The 16415-nt window shown below is 29.9% G+C and overlaps 1 protein-coding gene across 1 annotated transcript; it reads left to right on the forward strand.

The window, feature by feature from the left end:
• Positions 1-10803: 10803 nt before the first annotated feature.
• LOC129290047 (uncharacterized) lies at positions 10804-15224 on the forward strand. The gene is made up of 3 exons (XM_054926763.1): positions 10804-10807; positions 11357-11635; positions 14725-15224. Exons 1-3 carry the CDS (start codon positions 10804-10806, stop codon positions 14820-14822), a joined length of 381 nt encoding a protein of 126 aa, XP_054782738.1. The 3' UTR covers positions 14823-15224.
• Positions 15225-16415: the final 1191 nt, after the last annotated feature.

The raw sequence follows: 16415 nt of genomic DNA on the forward strand, positions 1-16415 counted from the left end.
TATTCTTATTCTCAAACCTGAAATATATTATACCTATTAAGCTAATAGTGAAGTATTCAAAAGTATTCAAATAGTAAAAAGATATACAATTGTAAATGGACCACAATTATAATCATTCAATTATATGAATTTTTTTATTCTATTTCACAAGTTTTTTTATTTGTTTTGGAATGAAAGAGAAAATTGCATCCCAACTGATTATAAAAGGTCACATTTCAGAATTTTCAAAGACTTCTATAATTTCTGGGTAATATATTTTCTACTACTAGTGGGCCAATTCACTCATATTTTTTTAGTTATATTGAAATATTTTTAAGAAAAGTGGTTAATAATGCAAATTTTATACTTCATTACAAATATAAGGCATTTTTGTGAGGTTATATATTAAAAAAATATAAAGTATTTTTAATTTTATAATGTATAATTATTACTTTTTTTTAAAAAGTATCCTTAATTAATAAATAGATCGCTCAACTATTTAACTTTGTTGAGACACCTTATTAAATAAAAGCATACATGGAAAGAACTAAAGTGTATTGGGTCTATTGGAAAGAGTTAATTCCTCACAATGTGACAAATTAAAATTTGAATTTCACCAAAAAGGTGCACACATTTGGTGCTTTAGTTTAAAGATAATTAACTAACTTATTAAATTTTTTATTCAATTAAAAATTTCTTATATTTTTTAATAGTGGGTTTTCGTATTAGATGCATATTGGACACAGTTTGTGAAGTATAAGATATTTTTTTAGTAAAATAATGAACATAAATAAAGTTTATTTAATACATTTTGTAATTTGATTTTTTAAAAACACTATATAATTTTTTTAAAATATCCTTAATTTAATATATCATCTTATTTTTGAAATATTAAATAGAGAAAGAAAATATAATAAAGATAAAAAAGATAATATTAAAATAAGTATAATTAATCAAACTTTATTTTTATCAAAGTATCTTGTATTTAAGGATACCAAATTACTTTCAAAAATATCTTATAAAGTTAGAAGTTGTTAAGTGTGCTTTATTGTTAGCAGGGAGCAACAGCCAACATGTTTTTTTTTTTTGGGTCTTTTAAAACTGAACTTAAAATCTTTTGATCCTTTGAAAAATTTATTAAAGTGATTAATGATCAATATTACCACTTCCTCCGTTCCTAATTCGTACAAAACAAATTGTAGAATTTGAGGAGTAAACTAATATTTGTTCAACAGGCTGCATCAAAAATACATGACCAACAGGCATTGATCCTAATGGAAGAAGTTATAATTGCTTAAATACAAGGTTTTAAGCTTGAGTTATTGTGAATTTAGAAAATGCGTTTGAAAAAATCATTTTCAATTAGATTTAACAATGCTTGAATTTGACTCCCTCAAATATCATATAAAAAAAATTAAAGAAACATATAGAAACATGTCTAAGACATAAAATAGTTTTATTAGTACATGAGAATTATATAATTTTGTTCTATGATTAGAAAGGGAAGGAGTACAAGTTATAATTAAATTCTATTTATAAAATGAAAAAAAATTCAGAAATTTATCTCACCTCAATAATTATACTAATTAACCAAAAAAGAAATAGTAAAAGAAAAGCAATTGAGTACCTTTCAAACTTATGTCTTAGCACAGACACCCCTTGCCATAACTAAAATTAACAGTCCATTTGCTAATTAATTCCCATCACTTTCATGCTTAAATTAAAGGCAATAATAATTCACCGATTAAATTAAAAGTTGACCCATTTATTTCATTGTTCTACAAAGCAAGCAAAGAATATTTTTCTACTTATTCCTCTGTGGACCCTTATCCGTAATTAAATCGATCTCATTTTAATCTTGTAAAACGACTCTTCACCCTCACTGATCTCCTTTTGGTATAAAAATTAATAGCATATGAAAAGTTCGAACATAAATCTTTAACCAATTCCTACAAAAATTCAACATTAATTAAATCACATATAAACAAAACATATTTGATATGCCTTCATCTTGATTAATAAAGCAACTCAAATATCTATATGTAGACCTAATGTTTAATATATACTTGGTAAAATACTCAATACATATTAGTGTCATTTATGATATTAGCTTCTTAATTTTTCAGTTTATCTCATGTTCATTTCATATTTCTAAGTTTAGGTGTCTTAATTCTGGTATCGTTTTTTTTAGACCTATTCTATTATAGAGCTCTTTTTACCTTTTACTATATTGATATTTTTATAAAAAAAATATTATAATACACACCCATGTTGATGTTAGTGTTATTTAATCAGAACTAATTTATCAAGTTGAATAATGACTTTAAGAAATAGCTGCCTACTTGTTGTAATACTGACATTTGAGTGCTATTTTTTTATTGCGTATAAATATTATTTTATTGAAAGCAATTTTGTTTGAGAGATATGATTACTAATTATTTTATTTATTAGTTATCAATCTCAATTTCAGAATCCGAAAAATAAGATTGACATCAGATTCGATTATATTAATTTTTTTCTAGTGGAGAGATAAAAACTTTCATTTTTCTTAAATAAATTTTAAAATTAAAGTTAATTAATTTTTATTATTGGAAAAAAACTAAGTTTGATGAATAATAGAATAAATTTGAGATAAATTTTTTTTGCCTAATAGGTCCAACCCACATGGCTTGACTCAAATTAATTAATGAAATAGTATAGAAAAGATTAGAAAATGCTGCATTTGGTTATATTTCATATTACCCAAAGCCATAAAAATCTTACCTTAGATTTTAGTTTTATATATTTAAGGTAAATGAAGTATTAATTAAAATAAATCAATCTCAGCTCTTCTCCTCTTACTGTCCTATTTAGTAACTTTTGTTTTTATAAATACCATATATACGAACTGTAAAACATAACATACCATAAACAACACTACTCTCACTGATGGTTCTATAAATTAGAGTGAGCTTGAGGCCTTAACGAGCCAATTAATCCTCTCCCTGCAAAAGGAAGAAACTCAAGAAGAAGACATGGCCAAAACCTTAGCTACTTTATTGGTTTTAACCCTCTTTGCTATCTCATTTCTGCATTGTATTGAAGCTTCAACCAGCAGAGTTCTCCTGCAACAATATGGTTATGGTTATGGTCAAGGTGGCAGTGGCGGTAAGGGCGGCGATGCTGGTGGCAGTGGTAAGGGTGGCGATGCTGGTGGCGGTGGCGGCGGCAGCGGCGGCAATGCTGGTGGTGGAGGAGAAAAAGGTGGTGGAGGTGACAAAGGAGAAGGAGGAGGTGGCGGCGGCGGCTGTGACCATGGCGGTGATGGCTGTGACCATGGCCATGACGGCGGCCATGGTTTTGATCATCATGATGGTAGAGGACCTATTTGTCCATTTCTTCCTTGGTTTAACAATGGCGGCCCATGGTGGTGGTTTAAAGATCATAAAACCACCACCCAAGCACGTGCCCCCAACAGTACTCCATGATCCATCAAACTTACATGCATGCATGGATGCATATGACTATGGGTATCATATCACTGCTTCATCATGCATGGAATCATGTATGTGTTCAAGTCCTAATATTGCCTATGTAAAAGACTAATTAATTAAATAAGGGCAACTTGAATCATCTCTTGTGTTTGTTTTCGATCTGTCTACGTTTCATTCGTATCTTTTCAATCATCAGATCAATCTAATGCTTTTGATTGCTTTGATTCTATCGATTGAATTGATCTGATGGCTGAGAAAAAGAATAAGACGGGATAATTGGAAACACGACAAGGCATGATTGGTATTGTGCATGGCTTCATAGATTGTATGTCATGCATGCGCTAGTCTCTAGCTTCTTGGGTATGTGATGTACTCTAATTTTCTGCTATATATATAAATATATTTGTGTGTATGTACGTACGTATCTTATATTTGATGGAATTATATATAGTGTATATCTATGTGTTTCTTGATATGACTTTTTATTCACTATAACTAAGTTCAGTCTGTGCGTGTGTTATCATTCTCTTTCTGCAACAAAATCTGAGGTTTATTACGTGAATTGTGTTCCACACTGTTAAAAAAATGGGGGGAAAAACCTGAAGTGATAATATGTGTAAGGTAATTAATTAAGGAAAGAACATAGCAGAGAATATATATCAATATCACTACAGAAAACATCAGTTTTAACCAACGCAATATGATATGAGTAGTTGGGGATTTAATTGGTTGAAAGAATCAAATGAGAAAAAAAAGTTGTAGAAGTTTTTCGATAAATGCAATTGGTATCCTTAACTTTTAATTAGTGCAATATTACCCCAAAAGTTAAAAAAAATGATGTAATGTCACCCTAGTAACGTTATTTGACCAACATTGACTTTTAATTAAAAAAATTTGATTAGAGTTAAAGAGCAATTTTGATCAAAAAGTTTTTGTAAATGAGAAGTTGTTATCCTACAATTTCAATATGATTATCGCAATGCTTTCAGGTTATCAATGTTTAAATCAGGTTATCAATATTTAAATCGAAGAAAAATCTACTAAGTCTACTCAAGTGTTCCACAGACTTTTCTTAAAGCAAAGTCCATACTTACCCTTATTTTACTCATGAGTAAATTTAAATATGTCCATGAGGACTGAGGAGATCTCGGTTTGAGCAAGCTTAACCGTGAACAAATATAAACTTGTTTAGATTTGCTCGTGATTTTGATTTAGAAGAGTTCAATGTCACAATATTCAACTCAAATACAATCGTCATTGTATAAAGCACAAATTAAAATGTAGTTTTTCAACTTAATATTAGATAGGCCCATACTATATTAATGTTTACACACATAACCCACTCAATTGTATCATATTTTTCAACTTGCACTTTAATATAGCATGAGCCTATCTAACATTTAAATATCGCATGGGTAAAATTTGCAATTTGCAACTCAAGTTTTCATAGTATAATGCACAAAAAAGTAGTAGTTTTCGTATGAAAAATATTGGCTAACCAAAGAAATTCAAGTGCGATGGGAACTTAATTTGGTTGTGAATTCTGAAAAAGGACGACATTAATTTGGTCTCTCCCACAAATAATGTACAAATACATGAAATTATCTATTAATTTATTCACAACTAAATTTTAAATTCACTAGTGATATTCTTAAAATTCACAAGTGATTATCCTTAAATTCATAAGTTACGAATCACAATACATAAATTTATAAAATATCTATACATTTACATAAATACATAATTGACTTTCTATTATTCACAAGTAACTAGCTTAATTTCACAACTAACTTTATTTATATTCTTAATAGTCAAAGTCCATAAGTTATTTTAATAATTATTTATTTTTAATTATAAATAAAGACCTTCATCATTCCATGATATTTTAATAATTCAAAATCTTCAATTATCATTAATCCATTCACAAGGTTTAATTTGTAATTTCAAATAATTGTCATTTTTCCCTTAAAAATTTGCAAGGTGTTTAATTGTTTTTAATGTTCTTAAAGAATCTTTAAATGTCATTTCTCCTCTTACTTACTACGCAAAAAAACTTATCCATGACAATTTATAAATAAAATCTTTAATCTTTTATTTCAAAGGGAAAAAAAAATCTTTTCATTAAAAAATGCATCGCTTTCCTCCAAACATCTCGTGGGCTAAAGTTGATAGGGACATTTTGACTTATGTGATATAACTTTTGATATATATGGATATACAACATAAGGTAAATAATTGAGAAAATATAATCGTTGATTCTTGTAATTTTATAAAATTTTATTTTTATTCTTTATATTTTTTTAATATTTTTAATATTCTTATCAATATTAGGTGATGTTTGTTCCTTAAGTCCACTAAAAACATTGCAAACAAGTTATATGCACTAAAAGCTAATCCTGATAAAATTATAGAGGGCAATAATTGTACTCTCCCTAAATAATGAAGGTGACAAACATAATTCAACGTGTATATAATTACATGATCACTTTTTATCAATCCAATACATATAGCCTGCAACTCACATAAGATGAAATTGATAATACAATACCCAAATTGATACATATCCTTTTCACACCAACACTAACTTAAGAATCAATTATAGATTCAATTACACATACTCAGAACAAAAGAGAGATTAAGGATCAAAAGAAGCAAGAGTGGAGGATTGTTTTGAAGTTGGATGATATTCCTCATTCAAGAAGACCCAATCCTCTATTCCATCCCCAGATCTTGTTGGCATCAAAATGATTAATCTATGTTGGCACTCCAATTGTACAAACCCATGTTGGCTTGCCGCATCCGAAGTTTCTTTCATATAAACCATACCTAACCCAGCTGCTAAAGAGATAAAAAGGAACACATTTCTCAATCACCAAAGACAACTTTTGTAGTACTGATTCAAGGGTTTCAAAAAGTTCTTGCCCTTCTCCTTAAGACTGACTGACATAATCTCCATCAACCATTTTTATGGTTTTTTTTTTCACTGTTTCTGCCACATCTTCACTACGACAAAAAAAGGCTTATTAGAGCGCCTATATCCAATTTATTATAATTCATCACAAAAAAGGTTTAGATTAATTAATATTAGTTTTATAGATTTATTATAATTTAATGTTTAATTAAATTATTATTTAAAATACCATTTTAATTGCTGTTTCTTTTTTAATTAATTTATCATTAATATATTAATTATTCAATAAAAATTAATATTATAATATTAAATATTAATAATTAATTTTGTAAAACAGCTCATATGGAATGCCAGAGTTTCCGGAGCGCTTCCATGCAGAAGCACTCCGGAACCTTAAAAAAGATTTTTTTTTTTTGGGGATAAAAAACGTGCTATGTTGATTTTCTACAAAAGCCCAAAATGGTTTGACACATGTTCTATGTGAACAAATACTTTGACATTAGGGTGGCAATGGAAAATAATTCTCCCTTCAAGATATTTAACTGCTGGATAAGAAGAGGTTGTCATATATCCTCTTTTGTTGCAGAAGGCTATTTCTTTATCAATTCCTGGGTTTTTCAATTTGTGGAATCAGCTCTTTTGTTTGGAATGATAGGGGAAATCCCATTATGTAGTTGCACAGCTACATATGGGATAATTAGATTTTAGAGATGGTCTATTGTGAACTGATTTTTTTAGCAGCCTACGTCAGTGGCTGCAAATTTGTACTATGTTCAACGCTTTCAAAGTCCATGAGTCTTTTTCTTGCCTCAATTTCAAACCATTCTCAGACCCTAATTATCTTATTGTTCATACTGTTTTTAATTGTTTGCATTTTTTTACTTTATGCCTTAATATCTAATAACCTCTATACGTTTTCTTCTCTATATGCTATTATTCATGCTTGGTAATGCTTGTGTGCGTGCTTGTGTCGGCAAAAATATAGTGTCTTAATTTTGTTTAAAATATTTATCTTTTGGAATAGGTTAAGTTTCCAATTCTATTAAGTAGGTGATATTCAGCCTTATGGTACAAGCCAGATACAATGTTTTCCACTCCCAAGGCTTATGTAAAGATAGATTTCAATCCATATGCTGAAGTTTTGACTGAAGTTTTGACTGATATTTTCACTCGATTATTGGTGGACTACTTGAATGAATATGGGTGGTTGGTTTCTTAAACAACTTGATAGACCTTTTACTTTTTTGCTTGAATTGTTATTCCTAGATGCTAACTATAAATGGAAGAAGTTCTCATTGGAGCTCATTTTTTCAGCTTACTATGCTCAAGTTGGTTTGTATACTTTGCATTACGGCATAAGCCACATGGATTGTGATTTTCAGCTATTATTGTTCAATGTTAATTTTGTTTGTAATATAGAAATTTATTTATATGATGAGCAAAATAAAGCCCAATAACCCAAGCTCACTTAAAGGTCCCCACTTTCAAGTCTTGATTTACATCTACACAGTATATTAAATGGCATTATAAATATCAGTGGTTGAACTTTACAACACAAGTAGCAGTGGTATTCATATAGATGATTAGTTTCTTTTGTATTAAAAAAAACGTAGTATTATATATTATAAAATCTTTTTCAAGGGATTAAACATCATGCACTTTAATTTAGCTTTATTTTCTTTAAAAAAAAAATTTGATCTATCTAAGTTGTTGCTACTATATATATTGAGTTGATATAAATTTGCTTTAGTTGGACTTTGCTTTCCTATTTTGAATGAGAAAAGATCTTGTGCTTGCCCTCAAGATGTTTGACAAAATGCTTAAGAGGGTTTAAAATTACAACTTATAACAAGTAGTTATATATGATCTGTTGATTACGAAGAAAATAACTTCTTTAACTTGGCTGTAGAATCAACCATGTGGGGCCTTGAAGAAATCAAGAAAGAGAATGTTGATCTTGTACGTTTTTGTTTAATAATACAGAAATCAGATTCTTGGTTTCTTCTATTCGATTCTCCTCCTCTACAAACATATATATATATGACACTTGGAGGAACACATGCCAATGGAAGAAGTATTTCGTGAACTGAATTGTACAAAAGAGGGTCTCACAAATGAATGGTGAGATGATATTGGATAAGTCTCACATAAAATGAAATTGATCCAAAACACTCGAGGAAGCTCCCAAAGAAAGTAACGCACTACTGCAAGTACTTGGCAACTTATTTCATAGGACCCTATCTTTTAAATATATGCAAATTGTTTTTTGGATTAATGTTCATGCTTTATAATTATTTGATATTAATGTAGTTTAGAAGTTAGTTATTGGATGATCTCTTTCTTGATTGATCTCTTGGTTTGTTTGGATTATCATTTTTTTTTTCTCATCATTACCTTATGTTGCACCAAGACAGGTTTATAGCATGCTGATGTAGATTCGTTATAACTTTAAATGGTTCAGATTTATGCCGTTGTTGCATCTACTATGATACATTGGTTTTGTAGCCATTTTTAGTATATATATGCGCATCAAATGTTATTGTTCTATATGTTGAAAAATGAATTTTTTTTTTTGGTGTTGGAGGACAAACCAATCTTTTGTTTTTAAAGCATTATATGGTTGTTTCACCCCAGCTAGTAGGTGTTCTCAATTATTCATCTACAGATTTATGTTTTTTATAGCATTATATTATTTTTGTTGTTCCCTACTCTTTTTGAGTTAATGTTATCTAAACTTTTGCTTTGTATATTTTTTTTGGGTTGGCATTATTGTAAAAGACAATTTTCTTTTCATTTTAGATGATATTTTTGTTCTTGTAGTGTAATATTTAGAAAATTAGATTACAAATTTTTGCATTGATTTTGTGGTTAGAATAGTTGATTGAGACTGTAGTTGCCAAACTTATAAAAATATTGTTTTTTAATTTTAAATGAAAGTATACTTTTTTTTACCATTTTATGATATCCATTTTAGAATATTGTACATAAATTTAAGTTTCTGTTGCAGCATGTAGCATTGTATATATATATATATATATATATATATATATAAAATTGGAGGCTATTAAAGTCCTTTTATGTATAAGTGCTCTAATTTGTAAATCTATCAAAGTGCTTTAGGTATGGTAGCGCTTCTTTTGAAAGCACTCACATAAGCCTTTTCAAAGTGTTCTCATAGGGAGATGCTTATGGGAGCATTTTCAGAAAAGTACTTCCATAAATCACTCATGTGAGAGTGCTTTTAAAAGCACTCCCTCATATATGGGAGCATTGAGTATAGGAGTGCTTTTGAAGTGCTCTTGTAAGTAAAATAAAAAAGAAAAAAAAATGCTTTGAAATGTTTTTATTTTTTATTTTTTGATGTAGTGCTTGTAGATCCGCCTTTATTTCTTTGTCACCTTTAAGCAATTAAGGGAGAAATGGCCAGAACAAGGAGATTACCAATATTTTGTCAATGCAAAAGTTCAAATTAAGAAAGCGATTAAAAACATCTATAAATGCATAAATAATTAAGTGAAGCGTGTTCTTAGCACCTAAAGAATTCTCCAGCAATGGCCATAGCATCCGGCCGGCCACGTATGTTCACAGCATGTATCATGAATGGACTACTTTGATGAGTTGTCTTTGTGGTTCTTGCAACTTCCAAGGCGGATTTCCATATCAAAGTTGTCGCAGCTTCAAACCTATTGGGCTTAAAGCTGCATCCCTTGAAATCCTTTTCTTTTAGTCTCCACAAGCTATCTTCACTAAACAAGAATCTCTTCGTTGTGATATTCTTCCCTCCTATCATGTGATTGATGTTAATCTCTATGCCTTTGGGTGGGAAAAGCGATGAAGCTTGCATGTTAAAAGGCGAAGAAGAAACCACTTCACTTGTATCTCCCATTGCCTTGCCATCACATACCTTGTGTCAGATGATGCACACGCCATTAGCTATTCTTCCACAACCAAACTCATTAACCAGAACAGCCATTCCTTGAAAATCTTCACCATCATCTTCTAGTTTATGTTTACAGGGATCTAATGGAAGAAACCCTTTTATCTCTTTGAGTCGTTGGTTGGCATTATTCTTGAGAAACTGAGAGCTTTGAGGGAACTTTGGCTTCAACGTAAAGGACACCTCCATCGTTGCAATCAACATAGAGATTGCTTTTGTTTCCTTTGATTCTTCCAGAGAATGGATAGTAGAGAGTGAGAATTTCTGATAACTAAGTCTTTAATTGTCGAGTCATTTTGGGAAAATCATGATCATCAGAAGTAGGGTAGAAAAGGACAACTTGAATGTGAACAGAAGAAGGGGTAGCTAAGTCGTGGAGAAGAGAAACCCTGAAGTGTTTGAGGTGATTTAGAGTAGGAGATAATGGCTTTATGGTCATTTTGAATGCAATCTCAACCTTAGCTTCTGCCATTTCTCGGATGCAGTAGAAGATTTTTGTGAAAATGGGTTAAGGTTTGGTTGATTGTTTTAGGAGAGAATGAGGAGGTTTAAATGATACAGAAAAATTTGAAAGCTTGGGTGCGTATGATTTGTGAGGGCATGCATTCATGTTTATTGACATAAATAAATGAAGAGTTGGATCAGCGTCAAATAAAAAAAGAAATTGGCCATCCACCTACTACTTTCAGTTCTGCATAATCTGATTTGCAGGTCAAAAGCATTTATTAATTAATTTCCTAATTAAGTTAACAAGCATTTGAATACAATCTGTAATTAACCTAAATTTTTAAATAAATTAAGTTTTCTTCTAATTAATATTTTATTTAAATTAATTTTATAACAAGTAAAAAATAATAATTTAAATGGAACTGATAGTAATAACTTTTTTGAAGGTCCGAGGTTCGAATTCTATGAAGTAAAAAGTTTAGTTTTATTTTATTTTTAATTATAAAACAATTTTGTGTCGATTCTTGTAATTTTTTCATGGGCTATTGTTTGTAAATTTTCCAATTCTCCTTTGAATAAGATATTTCTTATCCTCCCCTGTATTCGAAGCGAAAGCTGCGAAGAATCGAGAGGGAGAGAGTCCGAATCCTTCCTTCCTTCTCATCGCCGGTCAGCATCTTCAGACACCGCCGTTCACTTTCCTCTTCACCACCGTCGCTCGTTCCTTCCCCTTCTCTCTATCCACGTCACTGGCTGCTGTGGGGGTTGAGTCACCGAAAACTCATCCCCTGTCGTCCTCCTCTGCTCCTTTCTTGTTTGGTGTTGGCGAGTATATGCGCGTCTTCAACTTCTCTTCCTCCTCAATTCTAGTTGTTACACGTGCATATGGTAAGCTGCTTGTTTCTTTTCTCTTTTGTTTGAAGATCTGTCATTTTCTCTTGTCTCTTGCTGCCGTCGATTTTTACTCATCATGGAGTGAAGTGTGCTTATTCTTTATCTCTCCTTCATCCTCAGTTGATGAAAGTTCCGTGTGTGTGGGGGGGGGTAGTTCGACTATTGCATTTGTTAGCTGAAATTTTGGTCTGTTTCTGGTTCGTGTAGGAGCTCGAAACTTTATTTTTTTCCTTTTCTTCTTTGATGCAGAGCATGTATTTGTTCATAGATGTTGCCACTAAATTTCGTTTGGGGGTGAATTGTTGGGTTTTTCTCTTCCTTTTTGGGTTCTATACCAGCACCAAGTGATTTTTCATAAATCATTCCTCTAGTTGAGTTATAACATTCTAATTTCTTATTGTTGCTGTCATAAAATTTTAGAAGAATTAAGGTTTAGTTTTAATCAATATTAGATGTTGCGCTATTGTGGGAACTAAATTAAATTTGGTTAATGAAAGTAAAAGCTTGAGAGTTGTTGGAATTTTTTGGTTATTCATCTCACAAATTTTGTTAATGATAGATGCATACTCTCAAGGTATTTATAAAAAAAAGAAATATATGAGAGAGAAGAATTTGGTGAATTATGAGTTGTGAAAGCTTTTATATTATAGCTTGGAAGAGTAGCTGTAATTATAGTTCAAGTTGTTAATTGAAAATTTTAAAATGGGTTGTTAAAGTGGGAGAAAGGATTATATAAGATGCTTGTTTCATATTTCTTTTAATCTAGAGGAAGCTTGAGAACGATAGATATGATTTCTAATGATTTATAAATGAGTATGGATCATAAGGGACAAATGATTTACTTAACTTAAGTGTATTTGAAATATAATTGGTTAAAGTATTATCTTTAATATTGTTTGGAATGAATTTAAATGTTCATTAAGTGATTGAAAAATTTCTTGATAAATGACTTTTAGAACTACGATTTCTTCGTCAAGAAACTTAGAACACCATTAGAATTAAAGTGAAAGATTAAAAGAACCACGCTTTAGAATTTTGGGAAATTATAAGGTAAGTGAATATTGTCCCAATTGATTTTTTAATAAAGATTTTCTTTACTACAATAGTACATTTTTATGCAAAATTATTTTAGTAACAACGATGTGGTTATTGAATAGTTTGTTTATTAAACTAACTTATTTTTGAAATTACTCTTAACAGTTTTGAAATTTTAATTAATTAATAAATATAAGTTTGGACTTTGATTATGAGATTTCATTCTGTCGAACATTGAATTGATATAAAGAATGATTCATGTGAGTTTGACTTTAGAAATGAAAATTTTTATTATGAAAGTAATGATTTTCTCGCATGTTTGGAAATGAATTTGAAGAGGACTTTATACAGAACTCTGGTTGCTAACGGTAGTTTCGTTAGCCCTTGACGCGTCATAGTATACCTAACTAGTAGGGTGTTTATAGGAGGTGCTAGCCCCGTGCGATGGCCAACGTACATGGAACGGAGGGATGGTTATTCGTGAGCATTGTACTCACATTTGATTTCGTGGCTTCAAGCCACGTTTAGTTAGCATTATCCTCGTGGACTGTGTGTCCACATTTCTTTCATGGCTTCGGCTGCGTTTAGTTACTTACTCTCGTGGACTGTGTGTCCACGTTTGTTTCGTGGCATAAGTCGCGTTTGGCTATTTACCCTTGTGGACTATGTGTTCACGTTTGTTACTTGTTCTGATAAGTCCTTATAATTATGAGTTTTTAATTATTTGATGGATCTATTTTCATTGATTTTGATTAATGATATATTTATAATTATTTAATGTAATTATTTACTTTATTAAAATTACATGATAATGACGTTTGATATGATATTGTAATGAATCAAGAATTTATTTAAAGTTACATAAAGTCCTTTTATGACCAAGTTTATTAAATATTTGTTTGCGAAAATTGTTATTTCTAGCACACATAATTATGTTAAACTTTCTTTTTATACATATTTAATTATTTATTATTAGGATGCTATTCACTAAAAATTTATTTTGATCTCAGATTTATTATTTGATACTGATCTTATTTCTGACCTCTAAGGGACATACAGCTATTTTGGGTGAAATTTTGCCTAGCATTATCTCCCTTTTGATGTAAATATTTAAACTCACGTATTTTATTTTGAAAAGTAAGGTTAGGTGCTCCACATAACCTATAACTATATTTCTATTTTGATGTATGTTGTCTGCTGGTTGGAAGGAGCGAAACTCTTAATTGAAACTATATTTTATGTAAAATATTGTGTTGTAGGATTTTTGAGAGATTTTATTTACAGTGGAGGTTTTGTTAAAATTTTCATGAAAATATTCAATCTTTTATTAAGAATAATTTTTTTTTATATGTTACAATTTTGGCACAAATTCATTTACATTTTAAAATGAAAAGATTTTTTAATTTAGGGCTTAAGGGATGTGTGATAAGGTTCACATCTCGTGCTGGTCACCTATTTTTGAGACGTGACACAATTTCAACCTCAGCTTCTGCCATTTCTCAGACAATGCATAAAAGATTTTTAGACATACAAGAAAAGAAAAGAATGTTTATCTATAAGTTCAAGAAGTCTGAGGTTTGGCTGATTTTATTGGGTGAGACTAGGGAGCCTTCAAATATATACAGAAAATTTAAGCTGCTGTTGTGGTGGGAGGGCATGTGTGTACAAAACGTGATGATGACAATAATTATTAATTAAAATGTTGCACTTAATTCTTAAACTGCTGCGAAGTTGGGAAATTTCAAACAAATAATATATAAGTCATGATTTGCCAATGCCAAGGCGAAAAGCGTTCGATTTTGCAAATGCATATATAAGTCATACAATGTAGAGTTGAAGGTTAGTTTTATCTTACAATTATTTGCTCAGAAATATCTGGTATTCTAAATTCCAGTTTAGTCTAATGTCAACCTTAATCATTAAAAAACGTAGAATTTTGTTCCTCATGTTAAGTTGGATAATCTTGACCGTTAAGTGGTGTATGCTAGATTTGGTTATGTGGTGTGCTGTTGCTTGACCATTTTTTGGCAACATGTCATGTCATGAAGGCTTCGGACAATGGAGGGCAATGGATCGGATCAAGAAGAAGAGCAGGCTTGCTGGCAGGGAAGATGAAGAGGTGATTATGATGATTACGATGAGGTGAGAAGGAAAGTAAGAAAAAGTTAGAAGGTTTTTCACCAAAAAAAAAAAAAAGTTTGAAGGCTGAAAAAGTTTTTTTGTTTTTTGTTTTGGGTGAAAAACCTTCTTAAAAAAAAAGTTTGAAGGCTGAAAAAGTGTTTTTGGTTTTTTGTTTTAAGTCACCATGATATTGTGCCTGGTAAGAGGGACAAGTAATCCAAGAGAGAAGTGGAGATCTTAGATGGCTAAGGAAAGAAAGAATGAAATGAAATAAAAATTGGGTGGAAAATAATATATAAGACTTACATATTTTTACCTTTAATTTTTCTCTTCAAATATGGGGAGATTTTTTTAAAAAAAACTCAATTTTAAAATTTACACATGAATCTTTTCATTTCTTGCTTGCATTCCTCCATTTTTATCTTAATTTTCTCTCCATTTTAAAATTTACATTATTATATATTTAATAATTTAAGAAATAAAAATTAAAATTGGACAAAATAATTTTTTTGCTATCATCACATAAAATTATTTATAATTATATTTTTATTCAATCAATAATATTAATAAAAAGTATATAAATAATAAGTTAAAATATTAAATTTTATTATATATAAATATTTTTTTTGCAAATAATAAGGTTATTACTGTCAACATAAAATTAATAATTTTTTTCACTTCTCATTTTCTCTCATTCAGCCAAGCATAAGGAGAGTAAATTACAAGCTTGTTTGGTTCTGTTTTCAATTTTTATGTTCTCAAAACAATTTTGTAGAATAGTTTATCAAAACAAGTTTTGGAAACAAAAAATAAAAAAAGTCTATTTGAATCATTATTTGGAAAAGCATATCTAAATTGGTGAAATAAAGGGTGAAAAAATAATTTATTTTATTGACAAACATTTAAAAGATATTCTGAATTTTTAGTTCTACAGAACAACTTTTAATTTTTTTTGTTTTTCAAAATAGATAATAGAAAACACATTTCCAAACAAGTTGTTAGACATGATTTTCATTTTTTTATTTTCCAGAAGAAAATATTGTTCTGAAAATATGTTGCCAAATAGGCTTACATTCCTCCATTTTTTCTCTTTTTCTCTGTTTTCTCTTCTTGTATTTTCTCTTCTCTCTATTTTTTTCCAATGAGCCAAGCACAACATAAAAACATGCAATAGAAGCAAAAACAACACGGTCCAAACAAAAAAAGCAAAAACCAAAAAAAAAAAAAAAGCCGACCCCCACAAAATTAAATGGACGTTTCTTTTTTTTTTTTTATCGATATGAGCAAAATTGTTGCGTTTTTAACCATCATACTAAATTAAACGTTTAGCAAATTAGATGTCCTCTGAACGAATAGTAGAAAAGCAAGAATAACATTTAACCCTATAATGTAATAACTATAATGAGTAAAGTCGTGTGTAATCTTGTGAATTTTTTGTACTCACAATCTAGTTGAGCATTAATTTAACACGTTGATTTAATTTGAATTAATCACAAGTAGCGATGATTTGAGGCTAATGGGCAAATTACACCTTGAATGATTTTGGAAAAAAGACAATTAAAGACCCTTTAAGAACATTAATCTCGATTAAGTATCATGACATTTTTAAATTTCAGTT

Source organism: Prosopis cineraria, unplaced genomic scaffold (genome assembly GCF_029017545.1).
Source record: "Prosopis cineraria cultivar Desert tree isolate PC_DT_omini unplaced genomic scaffold, ASM2901754v1 PC13, whole genome shotgun sequence".
Taxonomy (NCBI): Eukaryota; Viridiplantae; Streptophyta; class Magnoliopsida; order Fabales; family Fabaceae; genus Prosopis; species Prosopis cineraria.